The following is a 22946-nucleotide window of genomic DNA, read 5'->3' as shown; positions in this document are numbered from 1 at the left end:
ACCAGAGGTCATTTCCCAGCACCCACATCAATTACCCGCAACTCCAGCTCCAGGGCATCTGGTGCTTTCTTTCTGGCCTCTGTGGGCACACACATGACATACATACACATAAATACAACTTTTTTCTTTTTTAAGAAAAGAAATCTCTTGGGGCTATTCCAAAGGGACTTAAGTTTTAGTAAGTGGCACCCTGAATATTCTTCTGTCTGGCCATAGACTGTAGCAGATGTCTAATAATTTATGATTGCTCCATTTGTAAATGAAATCAATCCACTGAAGATTTTGCTCACACACCACTATTACTATTAGTGTGAACAAATGGAGAAGGCAATTTCTAATCAGCTGATCGATGTTGGTGTCACCTGTCAGCTAATGGATGTTGGTGTCACCTGTCAACATGGGGAGTCATGGTGTCACCCAAAATGCAATGATGCAAGACTAACACCTTTGTAGGCTTATTTGGGGTGTTTTGTCAGCATGTACATCGGTGTCACTTGTATGCTGAGTGCTCACAGAGTTATGGGCTATTGCCAGGTATGGTGTGCATACTGTGAATTGAAGCTGAGTCCCCTGGAAGAGCAGCTATTCTCTTAACTGCTCTCTTTCTCCAGACTTCTTTTTTAGCCATTTCTGTCCTATCTCTAAGGCTCAGTCTCTTCTTCTGTGACATAAGTGGACAATCTCTGTTAGTTTTCATTCTCTGAGGAGGCGAAAGTATTTGCTGACATGAACCAAAGGTCCAGCCCACAGAAAACCCATCCTGATCAGAAATGACTTCATCTTAGTGAGGTCCACGTGTGAAACTGTCTGGGTAAGAAAAAGAGATTTCTGAGTTGATCTTGAGACATGTGACCTGGGAAGAGGTGGGTGTCTCCTAGTATGGCCCATGAATTCTATTCTCCCACTCGCTACCTGGTTCTGAATGATTTTTTTAGCTCAATGAGTGCCATTGATGAACATAGTTGGGGGTTCATAACAGGCAAGTCTTCCTTAAGGTTCAATAGAGAACAGGACAAGGAGTAGATTGAATGCTGCAATCGAGTAACAGCCCCTACTTTAATGAGCATCTTGAAAGCTTTATTTCCTGTACTTCATTGGTTTTCAATCATCACACCCACAAAACCACCTATTGTAAAACTCAACAAATGGGCATTTGTAACATTCAAGTGATTCTGATCAAGGACTGTATATGAGAATCACTTAAGATTTCATTTAGCCGGGCAGTGGTGGCGCACACCTTTAATCCCAGCACTCGAGAGGCAGAGGCAGACGAATCTCTGTGAGTTCAAGGCCAGCCTGGTCTACAAAGCGAGTTCCAGGAAAGGCGCAAAGCTACACAGAGAAACCCTGTCTCGAAAAACCAAAAAAAAAAAAAAAAAAGATTTCATTTAATTTTCAATCTTAATTAGTAAATATTGTTATTCTCACTTTACAAATGAGGGTCTGGAAATACCCAAAGCCTCATAGTTAGTAGCTGGGTGGTAACCATTTAAATTCAGTTCTAACTCCATATTAAATTTCTATCTCACCTCAGTAAAGGAGATATGTTTGTGTAGATACATATTTGAAACACAAGAACATAATTATTTTTCCCTCTTTTGTCTACCAGACTCTCATTTGCAGACAGTATGTGATTGTGAAGAAAAGAGACAAAAACTTCATTGGCATTTATTGCCATTATTAGGTAATGAATTATACATCTCTTTATTTTTCACATCTGTCATCTATCTCATCTATCAATCATTCATTTATTTATCTATTATATATCTGGATATATTTATATATAACAGAATAGTTTTCTGACAGAATGGTGTGAAACTAAAATTTTAATATGAATTTTCACAAAGAAAATAAGACTCCCTGCCCTACTTCTATTTAATGTTTTAAATTGCCTGCCTATAAAGACAAGGATTTTGAATCTTCCTGAAGTATGGAAAACGGAAATTCCTCTCACCATTTTTCCCAGAGGAAAGCACTGGCATCTTAGGGTGGTTCTTTCAGTTTTTAAATAGAATACATCAACATTTTATGCAATTACTTGTCAATATATAAGTGTATAAATAAATAACATATCTAAGTTCATGCGGCATGGCAACATTATAGATGACAAAACATTAAGTAGGTACAATTAATCAAGATTTTAATTACAGTGTGAAATGCTTAAAAAGCCCAAGGGAGCCTTAGCAAGCCACCTTGCCCAAGGCTACCCTGGATTCAGCGGGCATTCCAGCCAACCCTGCGTTCCCTTCCTTTCCCTGAAGTCCCGCCCCCTGTACTGGCCCCGCCCCTCGCTCCTCTTCCTACTAGCCCCATCTCAACGCACTGATGCCGCCCAACCGCGCCTACTCGGCTTTTTTTCCCTCCATAAAGCCCCGGTCCCCAAATGCCAGCTCCGCCCCTTCGCTTGAAGCCCCGCCCTGGCCCCGCCCACGCATTTCCTCACCTGCAGCTCCTCCCTTCCGCGCTGGCTCCGCCCTCCACTCTTTCCATTTACTTGCAGTCCCGCCCCTCCCGGGCGGGCCCACGCGCCGCGAGGGCTTCTGGGAAGAGGCGGGGAACAATATGGCGGATGGCGAGGAGCCGTAAGTATCGGGGTTTTGCCGGAGCGCGGGGTTGGGCTGGGTTGTGAGAGAGCGCGGCAGTGGGCGGCCACCGCTGCCACCCGGGGGTCCCCCAACCCCCGCCCCGTCCCCTCGTCCCCCATACCCTTGCGGCGCCCTCTGTGGAGCTTGATGCTGACCCTTCTTTTATTCTCTCTTTCTTTTAGGGAGAAGAAAAGAAGGAGAATAGAGGAGCTGCTGGCTGAGAAGTTAGTGCTGCCGGGAGGCCGGGGTCCTCTCCGGAGACCCCCGCCTCCCCTCAACCCCAGGCCTAGGGGAACAGCCGCAGCAGGCCCGGGGGACTGGGAGGGGGGCACCCGGAGCAGGCCGCTCGGCCTCACCCCTGACCCCGTCCCCATCCCGGGCCACCGGCCGGCCGCTCCCCGGCTGTGCTCCTGCAAAAGCCGCCCGGTGTCCCCTTCTTCCTCCAACCCAAATTGTCAGAGCTGGGACCTTGTGGCAAGTGAATCCAATCTAAATCTAAATGGACACGAGGCCTGTTTTGGGCCCCTGGTAAACACCGAGATAATAGTACCCATTATAAACTTTTTCTGAACACTGCATCAAGAATTGTGTTAAAACTTGTCAGTTTTGCAAAGTTATTGGGTCTTAAAGGATATGTCGACCCCAGCACTTGCTCCCTCATTTACCACACAACCTGAATCAGCTACTTAAGTTTTTGATGCCACAGATTTATAGTTCTTTTCATATGGCCAACCCTACATGAGTCCCCTCCCTCTGTGGAAGGGAAAAAAAGTACTCCTGTAATGGGTGTGGTGAATTAATAATTTCTGTGTCACTTCTCAGTAGTACCTTGGTCTCTTTTCCATACTCCCCTCATGGTTGAATTTCAAATGCAAGAGTTCACATTCCTTTCCCACCTTCTAATTTCCTGCTTCTTTTTCTTTCTTTTTGCATGAAATGACAGAGTTTGAATGCTTGCTGTATGCCAAGAGCTTCCCTAAGCCTTCTGTGTAATTATCTCTTTATCTCGTGACCATCAGAAGTAGTTGCAATCTACTGTTGAGGTTTCTGACAGTTGAGTATCTTCTCAAGGTTACAATGTGCTTGGTTGTGGATTGAAACCCAACTATGCATCAGAACCTCCTCTTCTCTTGCTGTGAAATACCTGTTGGTCCTTTTTGTAAAAATTTGATAACACTAATATGTTTGAAGGTAGAAATTGCAGAGTTACAGGAAAGTTATCACAACCAAACATGAATCTGTAATTATAAAGTCATTTTTTTTTAAGAGGAGTCCACTTTATTTTGTTGCATATTCTCAAAGATTTCTTGATGGTAGTACCTATCTGTGGCATAATCTTAACCAAAACATTTTCTCTTGTGTGTTTAGTGACAACAAGTGCACCTCAGTTTTAATAGAGGGCTTTAAGAAAATACTGGGACCTCTCTAAGGAAAGAAATGTTGAGAGTTGCTTTTATCCAGAAGGCTCAGTAGATCCCACCTTTCCAACTTGGGAGAGCCATAGATAGTATTAGATTTGAAGCACCATAGCTCTCAAAGTCCCTCTCACCCTCTGCATCTGTTATTTCCCTATCCAAGTGTAATAAAGGAAGAGATTATGGAAGTTCACAGTGACTGTAAATACCAAACATAGGAAAGTCCTTTTCTCACTGAGACATTAGTGTTCCAACTTTGATCTTTGGGTGCTGAGGAAGCTAGAAACACAGAGACTGACTTATTTCGTCAAGTAGGTGAAAAGTGCTTTTCCATAACAGACAAGTTAAAATTGGAGAAATACTATGACAACTCAAGTTTTCCTTTTTATTTGAGCAGGTCTGGTGTGGTTACCTTTACATCTGGGGAAACCTAATAGTTGTAGGTGTGACTTTTTCATACTGATCTTTGCAGCTGAATTTACTATGTTCTATGCAGAATGGCTGTTGATGGTGGGTGTGGGGACACTGGAGACTGGGAAGGTCGCTGGAACCATGTAAAGAAGTTCCTCGAGCGATCTGGACCCTTCACACACCCTGATTTCGAACCAAGCACTGAAGTGAGAAACATTTATTTTTAAATAACTGCTTTAGTAGTTTTACATTTCAAAAATAATAAAAGTTTCCTTTTTAATTTGCTGTTATAATGCAAATAAGTAAAATTGTTTTGTGAAATTAAGTTATAGTGAGTATTGAACTAAATCTTTACAACTGATTTTATGTAAATGACCAGTAATGCATTTTACATTTTCATGTAAGTTTAAAATTTCCAAGAGTAGAAAAACTTGATGACTTCATATTTTGGTATGCTTAAAATCTAGTTTGAAAGGATTTCTAAGACTCATTTCCCCTTTTGTAGTCCTACTGTGATAAATTAGTTCTTCTAAGACTAAGGTATGCATACTTAGTTGGAAATCTTTATTTAGCATTGACTATAGTTAATTGAATGTTTAAAATGTGCTTTCAATATAATAGATATATATTTTGAACTGTCTTGCTTAAAGCAAATATTTAATTAGATAAAATATGCTTCTTATTATGAAGTAGGAAAAAACATATTCACTATAGTGTTTTCTGTGTCCTTTGTGCCTATGAAGAAATTTTGAAATAGAAAAGCTACTTATAAAGTTGTGTAAACTCTTGAATTTGGCTCAGTAGCCTGTGTGAATGAATCTCTTCCTCCTTTAATGGTGAGCAGAATGCTTAGTATTCATTCTTTCTTTGGATAATATAGTTACATAATACATCATATTTTCTTGTACTTTGAAAGTGTTTCTACACAATAGTGTAAGATTGTCACTTCTGTTAAGCAATGTTTCTAAGTTGTATTTCTGCTGATCTGGAATTTCCTGAATTTCTCATGTTTTATAAGTTTCATTCATTGTTTAAAGGAAGCTGTAACTTTCTTACTTACCTCATTTTTGTTAGAGCTTCAAACACTGATGTCCCTTTACCTTCTGGTTTTGATATTTTAATTTTTTTCTGTTTTTAGAAATCAGTTAAGTAACTGATGTCTACCCTACAGTTTAAAAATTAAAGAAAAAAGCATAGGAGAAGGAAAATAGAGAATACTGTAGCAAAAGTTGTTACATTACCTATGAAATAATAAACCAACTCTTTGGAAAAAAGATAACAACTAGGAATAGGTTTTAAAATTACTTTTAGATTTATTTTTATGTGTATGAGTAATTTTGTCTTCGTGTATGTATGTGCACTGTGTATGCCAAGAGCCCTCAAAGGCCAGAAGAGGGCATCTGTACCTCTGGAACTTGAGTTATGGATGGTTGTGAGCCACCACGTATGTGCTGGAAACCAAACCTGGATCCTCTGCAAGGGTAACAAGTGCTCTTATCTGCTGAGTCATCTGGCCCTAGGGGTGGTTTTTCCGGTTAGAAGGAGGCTTTTGATTTCATATACTAAAAGTCAATTTCAAGTGTTAAAATTGCAACTCAGAAATCATTAGGATTTCAAAATTTATAATGACATCTCTTTCATAATTTGAAATAATTGATGATATGCCAGGTGTGTTTCTTTTGGATAATTGCCCTTTTAATGCCTGCATTAACAACTGTTGTGTGGTTTGTTGCCTTATTCATGGTTCCTGTGGTGATTGCCTAGATTTTAATATGCCTTTCCATTCTTTGCAGTCGCTCCAGTTCCTATTAGATACATGTAAAGTTCTAGTCATTGGAGCTGGTGGCTTAGGATGTGAGCTCCTGAAAAATCTGGTAATATATCATAAATAAAGTACTATTTTATTAGAGATGAGTAAGTCCTTTTGCTTTTCTATCATATGAGGAATGTCTTCATTTCATGATTATTAATTTTTCCCTTTAACATTTATTGGGTAAGTTTAGCAAGTCAAATTCTGTACAGTAATAAAAATACATAATATTACTTTGGAACTCTGAAAGCCTTAAAGTCATTTGTTTCTTCTCTGCCCAGTTTGTTGTTGTTGCTTCCTTTTGCCTAGTGCTAACTTCATTTCATTGAAGTAAATGACAGAATAGTTCATCTTTTAAAGTGTAATTTCATATAATTTATTATTTCTTTTGCTTATCCAAATAACTCAGGTGAAGTTTTGTATCATTTTATCCAAAGGGACATTGAGGTGCATAAAATAAAAGACTCATTTTTTTCCCCTGGATTATAGTGAGGTTCCTAAGATCTGATTCAGGTCATCAGTTCTTTAAAGTACAGTGTTTTTTCACTGACCTAAGATGATTTTTGCATGACCTAAGATGGTTGTTTTTGATGACCATAGGCTAGTAAATGCCTAGGGTTTGTGACAGCTGAGCCTTTAGTAAAACTGTTTCTGGGTACTGTTTAGAAATACATGGTTGTGTTGTAATTGCTTTCATAGAGTTCTTATAACCACGAAGTAGCTTTGTATAAGTTTTTCTTGGTTTAATAGCTTGAGGAAGGAGAGAATTAATGTAGAACAGCTGTATCCCTGGCTTCTCACTGGGTAGAAAGTGGAAAATTAGAAGATTAAGCAGCTCATAGCCAGATAGAGGACACCAATAACCTGCCAGAGTTAAATTTACTTATTTTACAAGGTTTATTTTTATTTTACCTGTATAAGTGTTTTCCCTACATGTATGTATACCACATGGGTACTTGCTGCCCAGGGAGGGTGTCTCACTGAAACTGGAGTTAGAGACTTGTGAGCCACCATGTGGGTTCTGAGAACTAACACAGGTCCTCTACAGGAGCAGTAAGTGCTCTTAACTGCTAAGCCATCTCTTCAATCCTGATAGTTAAATTTTAGATGTCAACAAAGCCAGCTTGATTTGCTAGGAAACAGTAGTATCGCTCCTACTAAAGTTTTAAATGAAATGCACTCAACTTGGTTTAGTGCTATGTTACATCTATGGGGATTGTAGGTCACTGTGATCCTTGTCTTCAGTGAATTTGAAGTTTGGGGAGATAAGTCTTACTGAAATAAATAGCAGTGTGTATGGAGTAATGTGGTGTTCCAAAATGGCAGCACCCTCTCAGACTTACTCTAGTAGTATGAAAACCTAAAACTTGTAGAAAGGAAGGGTTTGTGGAGTTGGCCATTGTTTTTTGTTTAGGCATTAGGCCTGTACACATCCCTTAAAGCTTAACTTTTTTCATTTTGAAGCCATGATTTACTGTTGCAGTGTATATTGACTTTTAAATTACTGTTATTAAAGATTAGATCTGAGGATTACTTGTCAAGCAATTTTAGGGAGTGGTTCTGTTGTTAATTTACTATATTCTGATCTTTTAAGCTCATACACAGAATGTTGGCCTTTTACTTTATCATTTGTTACTTTGCTTGTTTTAGATGTAAGCATAGAAGACATGGGTGATTGTTTTTTTCTCTTCCTTTTCACTGATTGTAAACCCCCTAAAGGCATATTCTAAAAAAAAAAAAGAGAGAGAGACTATGACATTAATATCACTGATTTACCAAAAGTTTATTGAGTCTCCTCTTGTAAATGCCAAGCACCATTTTAAGGTAATAAAGACTCAAATGGAGCAACATAGGCAAGTGATTGTTTCTGGGACTTAGATTTTTGCTGAGAAGAGAGAGCATGTGGAATGTCAGATGGTGGTAAATGCATGAAGAAAGGAAGGGTGAATGAGGACAGGCAGCCTGGTGGTGAGGGGAAGGGTTTTCAAAAGGTGCAGTTGGAATAAGGGGTGAGCAGTGAGCTAGAAGAAGGTTGGGAAGGAAAGGTTCTCAGCGGAGGGAGCTGCAGATGGAAATTGGCAGAGAGTGAGTTTTATACATGATTTAAACCTGAGTGCTTGTGCAGTTTTGGCCTTTGACAAGATTCTTAAATTTTTTTTATGCCTTGTACAGATTTTTTTTTAAGTCAAAGAATACAGTTATGCAGAATTTATTACTGTAAATGTATGGACTTAGGACATAGGTTTTTGAAAGTCTGTTATGTTTTATAAGAAAGGAAGTTCTTGCCTAATTAAATTGCTTTTCTTTCTGCAGGCATTGTCTGGTTTTAGACAGATTCATGTTATAGACATGGACACTATAGATGTTTCCAATCTAAATAGGCAGTTTTTATTTAGGTAAGTTTTGATATTTTAAAAATTGTGATAAACATTTGAATTTTTGTACATTGTAATTTAATAACTGCTGAGGGTCTAACATGGATCTTACAAAATCAGGAAGAGCTACTTTTACACTTAGGGAGATACTCAAAACTATAACCTGAGTATTCAGGGGATGATTGTTTTATGAGCACATGTATGCATTTTGTGTGCCTTTTCCATTCTGACAAGGTTTTAATTTATTACCGCTTTGAAATAGACTGAGATGATTTGTAGCTAGCGTTTTCCTGCCTGGCCCACAGTCAGGACAAATCTCTCTCACCTGCCAGTCCCACAGCCACTCAAACCCAACCAAGTAAACACAGAGACTTATATTGGTTACAAACTGTATGGCCGTGGCAGGCTTCTTGCTAACTGTTCTTACAGCTTAAATTAATCCATTTCTATAAATCTATACCTTGCCACGTGACTCGTGGCTTACCAGCATCTTCACATGCTGTTTGTCATTGTGGCGGCTGGCAGTGTCTCTCTGACTCAGCCTTCCACTTCCCAGCTTTATTCTCCTCCTTGTCCCGCCTATACTTCCTGCCTGGCTACTGGCCAATCAGTGATTTATTTATCAACCAATCAGCAACACACTTGATATACAGACCATCCCACAGCAATGATTGGTTATTGATAACAAGCCACACCCTTTAATTTGTAACTAACATGATTGCAATAATAATGATGCTTACAGAGGTAACTAATTTGGGCATGGTGCCAGGAAGGGTGACTTGCCATTTTAATTATGACACTGTCTTCATTGGGACAGTTGAATAGTCCCCTGATCCTGTAAATTTTGTTAACAGTCTTCACTAAAACCACACTGGAGGTTTTTTGTGTGAGACTTATAAAAGCACAAAAATACATTTAGAAGACTCTTGGCACTCCACTGTTTTGCTTTTCCATATGTGAAGACCTGTCTGCAGAGTGCTTGAATGTAGTACTCAAATCAAAATTTCTAATTTATAGTACTTTTCTATGCAAGTAAGAACGAAGAATAAAATTTTTGACAACTTCAAATAGGAAAAGAGTAATTTTTTATTGGAGAAGAGAAAAATTGACACAATTAAATGTTTCCTTTGAAATTCTAATTTTAAAATAAAATTTTGATTTATTATTTTTACTTTTTAAAAATATTTACACTGCCCAGTATGAATGATACAAGGATTAAGAGTTCAGTGTCTAGGAATACATGTGTATTATAGGAAGTTGTAGTGAAGCACTTACTCTCACATGTGAAGCATGACTCATTTCCATGAGAACTTTGAGGAAATAGTAAAAAGAAAATATTCACATGCTTGAAGAGACACTTTGTGTCCTTCTGTACTTAACATCTGGTAATTATCAGAGTGATGCTTCCAAACTTAGTTTGTTGAAAATGCTGATAATGCTTTGAAATTTATTCTTTCTTTTAAAACATGGTTAAAGAAGCTGGGCCTGGTCAGGTGATGGTGGTGCACGTTTAATCCCAGCGCTCGGGAGACAGAGGCAGGCAGATCTCTGAGTTTGAGGCCAACCTGGTCTACAGAGTGAGTTTCAGGACAGAATCCAAAACTACACAGAGAAACCCTGTCTTGGAAAAACAAAAAGCAAAAACAAACAAACAAACAAACAAAGGAAACTGGGCCTAGTGGTGCATACCTGTAATCTTAACACTTAGGAAGCTGAGACAGGATCCAGGCCAAACAAGCAAGAAATATCAAACCCCACCATGCTTTAGGGACCTCCGATTCCTATTTAAGTAGCACACACAGAATGGAGGTGATGCTTAGAGGGTATTCCTTTCATAAAGTGAATCTCTTTGTGTATATTTTACTAAGACCAGCATATAAACACAGTGAAGCAGGCATGCAGGCTCCCAGTTGTAATCCTAGCATTTGGGTGGCTGAAGCAGGAGGATTGCTTAGAGTTTGAGGTCGTCATGCTGGGCTCAATAGTAACCTTGAGGCTAGCCCAAGCTGTAGAGTGAGATCCTGTCCCAGAAAACCGAACCATTGAGATTCTGGGATTCAGGCAGTATACTTGGAAGGCTCTGGGTGTAGGATATTTTTATATTAGAAAGTGTCATGGTTGGAGTGGCCACTAAACATGCTGTTATTATGCTTTACCTGGGGGAGGGGGACGACTACTGTTCAATAGTTTATATTTTCAGTTATGAGATACAATTAGACTTGTCATATTTATTTGTACTATCAGGAAGGGTTTAGTAAGTGTGCATTTAATTTATTACTGATATAAAAATACTTAGGGGTTGATGAAGAGTTGGCTTATCAGTTAAGAACACATATTATTCTTGCAGAGGACTTAGATTCTGTTCTCAGCACCAATGTCAGGTGGTTCACATGTGCCTACAATTCCAGCTTCAGGGAATCTGAGGACTCTAGCCTCTACAGGCATTGGCACTCACATGTACATACTCACACACAGATGTACATGCATACATATAATTTAAAAAAAAATAAAAATAATGTAGTTAAAGTATTTTTTTCTAAGTTATGTTATAAATAAACTGTTCATTTTTATGTTTGGAAAGTATTTATGTAGACCATCTAAATTCATATTATGGATGATAATTTAGATATTCATTCATTCATTTTTTCATTTATTTTTTAAGGCAGGGTTTCTCTGTGTGGCCCTGGCTGTCTTGGAACTAGCTCTGTAGATCAGCCTGCCTCTGCCTCCTGATTGTTGGGATTAAAGGTGTGTGCCACCACTGCCTGGCTGTGGGTGACAATTTAATGTTTTCTGTAGGCCTAAAGATGTTGGAAGACCCAAGGCTGAAGTTGCTGCAGAATTTCTAAATGACCGAGTTCCTAACTGCAATGTCGTCCCGTATCCTTTCAACAGAAAGAGTACTTCTCTAGACTTTTATACTTACTAATGCAGGCATTAAAAAAAAAATCAACTCGTTTCTAACCCTCACTCATTCAGAACTCTTCCCTTTGAATGCTGGGCAAGCAGGGACTGAAGGCACACCGGGAACTAGGTTGAGAGCGGTGGAGGAGAGGCAACAGAGAAGCCAGGAGGCTGCCCAAGACATTCTCTCTCCTGGGTGGAGGCCTATAAAACAAGTTTCCCAGGTCTCAGCAGTGGGGCTAGATGGAACATGAATATCCCCCCTTTTAATTCCGTTTCCTTACAAAGAGGCCTATATTTCCATTTTGAAACAGTTTTACTTCAAAATGACATATTCAGCAGAATCTGTAAAGGCAGTACAGAGAAGCTGCACCTCTTTGTGTTGCTGTTAAAAACAGGGTGCATTGTAGAGCAGTATCATTTGTATTAAACGTTCCTTTATTAGAAAAATTAAACATTTTGTACAGGCTCATGATTTTTTTGTTTTGTTTTGTTTTTTGAGATGGTCTTTCTATGTAGCCCTGGCTGTTCAGGAATTTCTTGACTAGACCAGGCTGGCCTCTGTCTCCCAAATGCTGAGATTAAAGTGTGTAGTTCTTATGCTTTTAAAACGTTAGATGCTGTGACTGACTCATTCTCACAGCTAATGGAACGGTGACTCATGAGTGGCCTGCAAGCACAGGACAGTTGATGACCAACTGTTGCTGATTGAGTAAAAAGACCCACAGCTGAATTTTATGAGGGGCAGAAAATACTCATACTTTACTCCAAGACCCCCAAGCCTCTTAAAACACAACAAACCCAACTGTACTACTAGCAACTGAAAAAGCTTTCAAAATTCTCTGTATTGTTTTTATGTAAGGCTTCCAGTAGTTTGACATTTTCTAGAAGTCTGTTTTTATTGAAAATAATTTTTTCACACAATGTATTTTCATCGTGTTTTTTCCCCTCTCTCAATTCCCAGATCCTTTTCACCTCCCTATCCACCCAACATTGTTCTTTTTCTCTCTCCTTAAAAAAAAGACCCCAAAGCCCAAGAAACAAACACCTACCCCCCACTAAAATATAAATCAAACAAGCAAAAGACCAATAAAAATGCCAAAATAAAGCAAAATGAAACAAGTTCACAAAAATACCATAATTCTAATTTTTTCACATTTATTTATTTTGTGTGTGTGTGTGTGTGTGTGTGTGTGTGTGTGTGTGTGTGTGTGTGTGAGAGAGAGAGAGAGAGAGAGAAATCTGCCTTCACTTGTGCACTGTGGCATATACATACATACATAAGTAATTTAAAATAGTTTTGTCAGAAAGTAGGGTTGTGTTCAATTTATCAGATTTCTTGAATTCCACCTTGTTTTAAATAAACCTATTTATTTAAACCTATTGTTTTAAATAAACACAGTTTGTTCCTTATGGCATTGTTACAATCACTTCAGAAATTTGAAACTTGGCATCTTAAGTTCCTTTACTTGGATTCAGACATTTCAACAAGATTCAAGATTTTAACGATACTTTCTACCGACGTAAGTTGTTCACTTGAAACTAAATTCTTGTTGATTCTTACAGTTTGCTGCTGTTCCCGCCCCCATCCCTGCCCCCCCAATTCTGGCTGCTTGGCTATCCTTTCATGGTTCTCACTGCTGTATTTTGAGTAAGCTTGTTAACTAACTGGAATACCACTGTCCTGATCCTTAGTAGATACCACTAGCTGCTCATTCAAATGAGAATTACTGAAAGATTAGGGGGTGGGGAGATTCTAATAAAATTATTTTTTGTTTTTTTGTCTTACAAAGTGATGTACTTTGCATAATTGTGTTCAAAGCAGTTTTGGAGACACAGCAAAGTTGGATGGAAGGTAGAGAGCTCTCCTAGCATTTTCCATCCACAGTGATCTGTGAGCTGGTGCTAGACCACTGTTACATAAGTGCATTTGTAAGCACCAGACTTAGTGGATGTGCTGGGACCAGCACTAGGCAGTCTGAGGCAAGAGGACAGAGAATTTGAGACCAGCCTAGGACTACATAGTGAGACTAATCAAAAATTTAACGTAGATTTTATTTCCTCATAGAATTTCATATTATTGTATGTGGCCTGGACTCTATCATAGCCAGAAGATGGATCAATGGAATGCTGGTAAACACTTCAGTGTTGGGGTTCTCTAAAGATCTTTGCTCTTGCTTTTGACATAGCCCAGATCAAAATTGTCATATTTTTATAAAATAAGAAATTTGTTCAGTTTTAAATTAAGTAGATATATGCCACTGTTATTGCCTGTCATTGGTTCAGTGAGAACATGTTTATTGTAAGGAATATAATTCCTTCGTTCAGATGTGTTGCTACTGAGTCCCAGACTGATTTCTGGAATTTGTTAGAAGCATGTTGCTGCTTTTTTTTTTTCCCATTTCCTATACCCTTATTTTAAACCCTTTAAAACATTTTCCTAGATATCTCTTCTAAATTATGAAGATGGTGTGTTGGATCCAAGCTCCATTGTCCCTTTGATAGATGGGGGGACAGAAGGCTTTAAAGGAAATGCCCGGGTGATCTTGCCTGGAATGACTGCTTGTGTTGAGTGCACCCTGGAACTTTATCCCCCGCAGGTAATCAGAAAAGCACCTGCATTGCTTTCTTAGCATCTTGGGTTGTAGTTAGTGCTAATTAGTATATCTAGTCAGTGTTTGGGGATAAACATGTATTTAAAGATATGCTAAGGCCTGGGAGTATAGGTTAGTGTTTACCATAATGGGAGTATAGGTTAGTATTTACCATAATGAGGGCATGGGCTCAAACTTGTGCACTTCAGAATCAAAACAAAAGCAAAATTTAAAACAAAATTTGCTAAGAAGAATAAACTATGACAGTCTATTGTGAGAGACTGTCTATCAGGTCTTGTGTTTTTATGGTTTCTTGGTGGTTTTTTTAAATTTTAATTATGTATGTGTATATGTATGAGTATGTAGGTATGTGAATGTAGTGTCCCTGGAGGTCAGAAGTGACAGGTCCCTCTGTAGCTGGAGTTATAGGTTGGTATGAGCTGTCTAATGTGGGTGCTGGGAACCGAACTCAGGTCTTCTGAAAAAGGAACATATACCCTTCACTATCTTTCCAGCCCCTTAATTTTTTATTTAAGAGAAATTACAAAGTTATATATTGGGATAAGTTATATTCTGTCTGTTTTCCCCGTATACCTGCCCTTAATCTGTAGTTTTATTATCCATGGTTCTAGCTGCCTATAGGCTGGGAATATTAAACAGAAGATTCTAGAAATAAATGATTTATAAGATTGAAATTGGTCCCCTCCCCCTCCATTTTAAGTTGCATCCATTTCTGGATAATATGAACTTTTGAGTCATCTTGTTGAGTATACTTGAGTTACTCTGTGTTTTAAATTTATTCTAATTATGTTTATTTCTGTGAATAAACCAATGAATATATATACACATGGGTGCAGGTGCTTAAGAAGCTGGAAGCATTGGATTCCCTGGAGCTAGAGGTTCAGGACGTTGGGATTCACTTGATGTGGGTGCTAGGAACCTAACTTGGCTCCTGTGCAAAAGCTGTTAACATTCTTTCTCCAGTCCTTGAATTCTTTTTTATTAGTGTTTTTTTTTTTTAATTTTCTATTGTACGTAATTTCTATGTTATACTTAAGATAAAGTGTGTGTACATAGGAGTTCAGACATTTGTTGGGGTCTTGGGACGTATCTTTCATGAATAGGAAAGGTCTACTGTGATTATTTCAGAGACCAAAAATACTAGGAAAAGGGCTGGTGAGCTGTCTCTGCAGATAAAGGGACTGAGTTTGGTCCTAGCACCCCATGGCGGAAGGAGAGAGCTGAAAGTTTCCTTCTAATCTTCATATGTACATTGTAGCATGTGCTCCACATGTATACATGCAAAATAAATGCAATACAAATCGAAATACAGTATTAAGAATGATCTTTTCAGAGGTGCGTTTCTTTACATACTCCTTTTTAAGAATAGTTGCAATTTTGATTTATAAACGTCAGCAGCCCTATGAATATTAATTTATAATTGATTTAACTCTGATTGTGCTTTTGTGTTGGTGTGTATTATACCTTCACATTAAACACAGGTAAAACTAAATCATTCACATTTCAGAAATTATTTAATATTTTTCTTCTTGTTGCCAACAGAACTTGAGTGAGTATGCTCTAAAAATGTAGGACAAATGTGTCTTTCTTTATAGGCAGCTCAACTTAAAGAGACTCTGATGCCTTCTATTAGTATAGCAGTTTTAATGCCTTATAGTGTTTTGCTTATGTAAGTCAAGAGCTGAAATGAATGTTATGAACTAAACCAGACCTGGAAGTTGCATTTTAAAATAACGCGTTACTTAAATTTTACTAAGAAAGACAAACTGTGGTTTTAGGTCAATTTCCCCATGTGCACCATTGCATCTATGCCCAGGCTCCCAGAACACTGTATCGAGTATGTAAGGATGTTACAATGGCCTAAAGAGCAGCCGTTTGGAGGTAATTTAACAATCTAGACTTAGAAAGTATTTTATATATTATTCATTTCAAAATTTCGTTTAAAAATTGCCTTATGGTCATATATGTCTGTCTTCCCCTCAACAGATGGGGTTCCATTAGATGGAGATGACCCTGAACATATTCAGTGGATTTTCCAAAAGTCTGTAGAGAGAGCATCACAATATAATATTAGAGGTGTTACCTATAGACTCACTCAAGGTGAGTTAGTAAACTGTCATTGTCATGGCATTGGTGGGGATGCTCTATGGGGAGGATGCTTGATGAGTGATTAGAGATCACCATCCATTTGAAGTTCAGTTATGGAACTATAGGAGCAGTGGTTTCCCACTTTCCCAAGGTAGGAGGGAACTATTCAGCAGAATGCATACAATTTAGCTAGTGGGGATTGAATAGTATCACTGACTCATATTTACATACAATTGAAAGAGGCCTTATCTTCAAAGTCTGTCTACTTCATCTTTCACTGAAGAGAAATTCATTCCCTCCTGGGAGCAGTCAAAACACTGTTACTCTGTATGTTGAGCAGAAATCTATGTCTTTTTTGGTTTGAGTTTTGTTCAGTATCTTACCCAATCAATCTAGTTACTTTTTATTTTTATTTTTAAATTTTAATGTTAAAAGTGTTTTGCCTACTTGTATGTATGTGCATTTCATGCATGCCTGGTGCCTGCAGAGGACAGAAGAGGGCGTTGGATCCCCTGGAATTGGAGTTACAAAAAGATGTGAGCTGTATGTGGGTGCTGGGAACTGAACCAGGGTGTTCTGGAAGAGCAGTGAGTGCTCTTAACTGTGAGCCATCTCTCCAGTTCCTAATTCCCATTTTAATAGTAGTTTCTAACTATTGAGCATAGCAATCACATGTTCTCCACATTTGTAGTTTGTACCACTCTTAAGTCTTCCTGATTTAAGTGTCACGAGCTTCAAGTCTTGATGTTCTTCCCTGACCAGCGTCCAGTTGTCCATCCTTCTTGAATCTTCTAGTCCTGAGTGCAGGGTTCTAGGGCTAGCCTTACCTCTGAAGATGGATACAGTCTTAAAGGAGAGCTGATGCTTACTTTTGTTGTTTGCATTGGTGTTCTGATTCTATTCTTTGATGCTGCTGTTTGTTAAAATCTGCTATCTTTTCACCAGGGCAGTTGCTAAAACCTTCTCTTCCCCTTTCTTTCCTCCTCATCCCCCTCTCTCAAAGAACTGGTATTCTGGAGTTATTTATTAAATTGTTTATTGGTCCTGGAGATCAACCCAGGGCCTTAGCAGCCTTTTAGATTTGTCTCAGTCTGTTCTCAGATCTTCTTGAGTCTCTCAGACTTCTTCACTGTCTTCACAAGGAAGCCATGAAAGATCCTTCCAGATGCTCTACAGAAGCCTGGGTGTTCTGTTTTCCCGTTTCCTGAGTGCTGGGTCAGTCACAGTCACTGAATGTGTCTCCTCTAGCATGGGCTCGCAATGAGCAGTCCTCCTGTTCAGCCTTGGTGACCAGTGTTCCAGTCCTGTTACAGTTCATCTCTTCTGGAGCTTTGCCGAATTCTCCAGAGAGAGCTTTGTATTCTTTTTGCAAATTTGTCATTTCTCTTCTATGATTGTTTTTTCTTACTTACTCATGTTCTAGAATTGTCGCTTGAAAGTTCAGGTCATGCCTGCTGCCTATTTTCTTACCTTCCCCTACAGCAGCCTGCTTTGTGCTCCTCTTGCTGGAATGCTGGGAACACATCTTGCGGTGTGCTTCCTCTCCCTCCAGGATCATGTGGTTTCTTCTAGAGCAAACAATTCCAGTGCAGTTAGAAGAGAGGCTCTTTTGTACTAAGGGAGATGATTTGTTCAATGCTTACATGAATACGGAACTGAAAATCATAGTCAAAATAGAGAGCTATATGTCATTTTGTGTGGTCAGGACTGTAGTGTAAAGGAAAGATACTTTTAAAAAATTGGTTTTTTTAAATTGTGATATTTTGTGAATGGAATGACTTGAACTAACTATATCAAGAATAACTAGGTAATTTTCTTCACACTTACTAGGCATTTCAGTGTCTAATACAAGTGTATCAGTGGATAAGACTAATATGGGGTGGGCATGTGTAGGCCCAACCCACTCCTACGTTTACTAGGGATAATGTTGTGGATATGACATTTAATTTCTCAGTCTTCCTTTCCTTCTTTTTAGAACAAGGATGGTGTGACTAGCATCAGCATGTCAGCAACATTGAATACTATTTTCTATTCACATTTCACACTAAACCTGGAGTAGAAGGGAACACTTGTTATTGCGTTACTGCTTTGTCATTATGTAAAACTACAGAGCCTTTATTTCAGTACTGTTGCTTAAGATTTTCAACACACTACAGAATGTTGGGAATGTGAAAGAAGATAGTTCATGTTTAACCTTTTCAGGGTTTTTTTATTTTTATTTTTAATTTTTTTTTAATTTGTTTGTTTGTTTGAGATAGCGTTTTTCTGTGTAGCCCAGACTGGCTTTAAATTCATGGTTCTTCTGCCCCAGATTCCCAGGTGCTGGGAATAGGCCCATGTCACTGAGCCTGACTATTCTCAATTTCATTTCTTGATTTGAAAGCCTGAAAAATCAAGTTTCAGAAAATGGTATTTAACAATCAGACTTCAAATGATTTAATTATATTACTTTAACTTAAGGTAACTACTTCTTTAAATGGAGCTGGAGATGGCTTAGCTGTCAAGAGTTGCTTACTGTCCACAACCACTTTTAACTCCAGCTCTAGGGAATCGGACAAACTCTTTTGGACTCTGAGGACACCTACACTCACATGTTCATATACCTGCATATACATGTGTACGCATGCATGCACGCACACACACATACACACCCCTACATATAATTGAAAATAAATCTTGAAAGAAAAAAAAAAAGAAAAGAAATGACCATATCTTATTTCATAATTTTTTCAGGGGTAGTAAAACGAATCATTCCTGCAGTCGCTTCTACAAATGCAGTTATCGCAGGTAAAGCAAAAAGACTTTCTCAGCTTTACTTTTTCTTTAATTTTTGACTTAATATCTAAATTGATATTTCTGTAGTTACTTGTGTTCTAGGAATTTGATATCTTCTTGAGTGAGTTACCCAAACCAAATATGCTACTGTATCCTCTGTACATATATATCTTGTATGTCTTTTTAAAAAATTTTTATTCTTTACATACGTTACATGCTGACCACAGTTTTCCTTACCTCTGCTCTTCCCAATCCCCGCACCTCCTCATATCATTATGTCTTACAAGACATTGTATCTCTCTTAGACCAAGTGCTCACAGTGAAGGGTAGCTTAGCATGTCTTTTTACTCATAGGCTTAGCTTTTCATTGATCGAATGAAGACAAAGGGAAAGGTGTATTGCCTAGATTATGTAAAACAAATATGAAACTTGGTCCTTCCTATGGTTTTTAAATTATGTATTTTAAAATCTATTTTCTCTATAGATATTACAAGTTTATCTGATTTATCACTGACTTTAAAAGTATTTAATTTTTACTAAGTTAAAATGCCTTTGTTTTTCTCTAGCTGTGTGTGCCACTGAGGTTTTTAAGATAGCCACAAGGTAATGAGTTTTATTTTTAACTTGAGTTTAACTTTGTGTTATAACCTTGCTCAATTAGATAAACATGGACATTTTTCATTACAGTGCATACATTCCCCTTAATAATTACTTGGTATTCAATGATGTAGATGGACTGTACACATACACATTTGAAGCAGAGAGAAAGGTTAGTAGTGTTAAACTAATGGAAATGTTTTTCAGTATTCAGCCTTTGCTTTTATTTATTAATTATTAATTAGGAATTTAAAGGTAAATATTCATGTTCTGAGCTACTAAAGCTAATCATATGTATTTTTTGTTGGCTAGCTTAAATTGTAAAGCAAAATAATTTAGAGGGAATGCTCTATTACAAAAACAGGCTTTAAAGCAGAAAATATTTTCATTGGAAATATGCATGATTGAAAGACAATTTGACTAACATATCTTTGCTTAAAAAAGACTGACATTAGTTTGTATGCCTCTAAATTATCCTTTTATTTGTAGGAAAATTGTCCGGCATGTAGCCAGCTTCCTCAGAACATTCAGTTTTCCCCATCAGCTAAACTCCAGGAAGTGTTAGACTATCTGACCACTAGTGCTTCTCTGTAAGTGTTCAGAGTTTGTTACTGTAAAATCACTTTTTAAACTTTAGGAGGAGGAAGAACTATTTCTTTAACTAAAATGATGTTTGCTACTTTATCTAGGCAAATGAAGTCTCCAGCTATCACAGCTACGTTAGAGGGAAAGAACAGGACACTGTACTTACAGGTCAGCAGTACTCAGTGTTAGAGTTTTCAGGAAAATTGGTTTTTTGTCTCTTCATGTGCTATACATTAAAATAATATTGTTTTCCAGTCAGTAACATCTATTGAAGAACGAACAAGGCCTAATCTTTCCAAGACGTTGAAAGGTATTTTAAGTAAATGTGTATATTAATAGTTTCCTTTTGGTGGTGCACATCTTTAATCCCAGCACTCGGGAGGCAGAGGCAGGTGGATCTTCGTGGGTTTGAGGCCAGCCTGGTCTACAAAGTAAGTTCCAGGACAGCCAGGGCTGTTAACACAGAGAAATCTTGTCTCGAAAACCCCAAAAAAAGTAATAGTAATGTCTGTGCTCTGTGTGTGTGTGTGTGTGTGTGTGTGTGTGTGTGTGTGTGTGTGTGTGTCTGTCTGTCTGTCTCTGTCTCTGTCTCTCTGTCTCTGTCTCTGTCTCTCTCTCTCTCTCTCTCTCTCTCTCTCTCTCTCTCTCTCTCTCTCTCTCTCTCTCTGTCTCTCTGTCCCAGTGCCAGGGATCACAATCAGGTTCCGCTTGACTTGCTAGGAAGGTGCCTTATCACTGATCTATCCTAAGCCCTTGGTGTTTGGAGATAGGATGCCTTGCTTTCGCTTCAGCTGGTATTGGACTTGCTTGTAGCCCAGGCTGGCTTTGAAATTAGATTTATTCTTTATTAAATATGAGCAAGTCATAATTACTTATATCTACAAAAATAATAGAATTGATGGCTCTTAATAGAAAAAAATTTTAAAATTCTAAGAAATCAAATTTTATCTTCTTAAAAAAGAATTGGATTTTGAGGCATATCTGAACTATAAAACTATAATTTGTGTGTATGTGTATGTTATTCTTTTTGTTGAGATATTTATTTTTGTTTGGGCTAATGACATTTCTTTCTATTTTAGAATTGGGACTCGTTGATGGACAAGAACTGGCTGTTGCTGATGTTACCACACCACAGACTGTACTATTCAAACTTCATTTTACTTAAGGAAAATAAATCTATACCTAATAGAAAATTCATAGAAACAATATACTTTGTGAATGCTAAGGAATTTAATTGAAGAGCGGTAAAAATGAGGCAGAGGGGACACCCAAGAAAGGAAATTTAATTGATATCATTTTTAGCATTAATGTTGCTAGAATTTGGCTTTTATATATATATATATATATATATATATATATAAAATGAATGACTCTTTTTTAACTTTATAAGTTTCTCTTGAAGATTGAACTTTGGGGTTGGGCTAGTAAGCATTTTCATTAGTAATATGGAAAACAATGCCTGGAGAGGAAGATTATGAACAAATGTATTGCTTCTTTAAAGCAGGACAAACACTGTCTTTTGTGTGAGTTTGTTATTATGGTCAAAGAACGTATTCCTCAGCTCGCATTTGAGTGTCCACATGTATAGGAATGTATCCTTGAATGGAAATGAGGAATTATGTTTTAAGAACATTAAATATTACAACCTGACATCTAGAATATATCAGACATAGGCTGTTTCTTCATTACTACTCATATAATTGTGGCTATCCAAATGTGTATTAATTATTGTAGAGTTAACTTGTCCATAAAAATTTGTAAACAGTATTACAGATTAATACCTGTGCATGAAAATATGAAGTATTTTCATGTGTTTATTTGCAATGCCATAGAGGTCACTATGCACAAACTTAAACCAGGACAATGGCTGTTCAAAGAAAATTAATGTTTAAACAGTTATCACTGATGCTTTTGCACTATTTATTAATAAAATTGTACATTGTCTACTTTTTTATTGAAATTTTTGAAGTATATTAATATTAGTAAATAGTTACATAGTGATGTAAGAGTAATTTTTAAATTTAAGTTGTCAGATTTTTATTACACCTGAGTTAAAATTTTGCTGTAGTGATTTCCATAGTATAAACCTACTAGGTCAGCCGGCTCAAACTGATAAATGAAAGGGGATGACTAAATTTTTATAGTAAATGCCTGTTTTCTTAAAAAATACTAAAATCAAACTGGAGCACAAATGCTGAAAAAAATACTGTTGTAATATTTTAATGTGGGAACAAATAGTACCTGTGTTTTACTTAGTTTACAGTGTTTTGTTTGTTTGTTTGTTTGTTTGCTTGCTTTTTAATTGTTAGGTTGCACTTTTTTTATTCATAAGATTTGTGAAATGTTAGTGGATGAAGTCAGTCTGTCTTCTTTCTAGTGTGGTTATGATGCAGGGATAGAACCTAGCACCTCTCACCTGTTCTTCAAGTGCTCCATCACTGAACAATACTCCATTTATTCTTCTTTCTAGCTCCATGTTAACAAGTTTAGTTTCATTATAAAACCACACGGAGGGCTGGAGAGATGGCTCCGCAGTAAGAGCACTGGCTGCTCTTCCAGAGGACCCAGGTTCAATTCCCAGCACTCACATGGCAGCTCACAACTGTCTATAACTCCAGTTCTATGGGATCCAACACCCTCACACAGACAAATGTACACATAAAATAAATAAATAGAATATTTAAAAAAAAGCATTATGTGCTTAAAAAAAACAGTAGGATCATTGGGCATTGGTGGCTTACACCTTTAATCCCAGCACTTGGGAGGCAGAGGCAGGCCTGGTCTAT

General features: G+C 37.7%; 1 protein-coding gene across 2 annotated transcripts; it reads left to right on the top strand.

Annotated features, from left to right (window-relative positions):
- The first annotated feature begins 2463 nt into the window (after positions 1-2463).
- On the top strand, positions 2464-22106 carry Uba3 (ubiquitin like modifier activating enzyme 3). Of its 2 annotated transcripts, XM_052721752.1 has the most exons (18): positions 2498-2582; positions 2768-2809; positions 4497-4617; positions 6205-6285; positions 8535-8617; positions 11396-11476; positions 12980-13023; positions 13569-13633; positions 13945-14100; positions 15894-15996; positions 16102-16215; positions 18937-18990; positions 19545-19581; positions 19666-19747; positions 20065-20165; positions 20265-20328; positions 20416-20470; positions 21240-22106. In XM_052721752.1, the coding sequence occupies exons 1-18, from the start codon at positions 2563-2565 to the stop codon at positions 21323-21325; spliced, it is 1389 nt and encodes a 462-aa protein (XP_052577712.1). In that variant the 5' UTR covers positions 2498-2562; the 3' UTR covers positions 21326-22106. The 2 variants fall into 2 exon arrangements, with proteins under 2 accessions (XP_052577713.1, XP_052577712.1); XM_052721753.1 differs by lacking the exon at positions 2768-2809 and having other exon boundaries at positions 2464-2582.
- Positions 22107-22946: the final 840 nt, after the last annotated feature.

Source organism: Peromyscus californicus, unplaced genomic scaffold (genome assembly GCF_007827085.1).
Source record: "Peromyscus californicus insignis strain IS unplaced genomic scaffold, ASM782708v3 Scaffold_6__1_contigs__length_162567912, whole genome shotgun sequence".
Classification (NCBI taxonomy): Eukaryota; Metazoa; Chordata; class Mammalia; order Rodentia; family Cricetidae; genus Peromyscus; species Peromyscus californicus.
The sequence above is the reverse complement of the archived record's forward strand: the minus strand, read 5'-3'. Positions and strand labels throughout refer to the sequence as shown.

Excerpts from the sequence above, each read along its gene's own strand:
- Uba3 (XM_052721752.1), top strand. The coding sequence starts at position 2,563 with ATGGCGGATGGCGAGGAGCC. Across the intron at positions 2,583-2,767 it reads ATGGCGGATGGCGAGGAGCC|GGAGAAGAAAAGAAGGAGAA; the intron begins GTAAGTATCGGG and ends TCTTTCTTTTAG. Across the intron at positions 8,618-11,395 it reads AATAGGCAGTTTTTATTTAG|GCCTAAAGATGTTGGAAGAC; the intron begins GTAAGTTTTGAT and ends TGTTTTCTGTAG.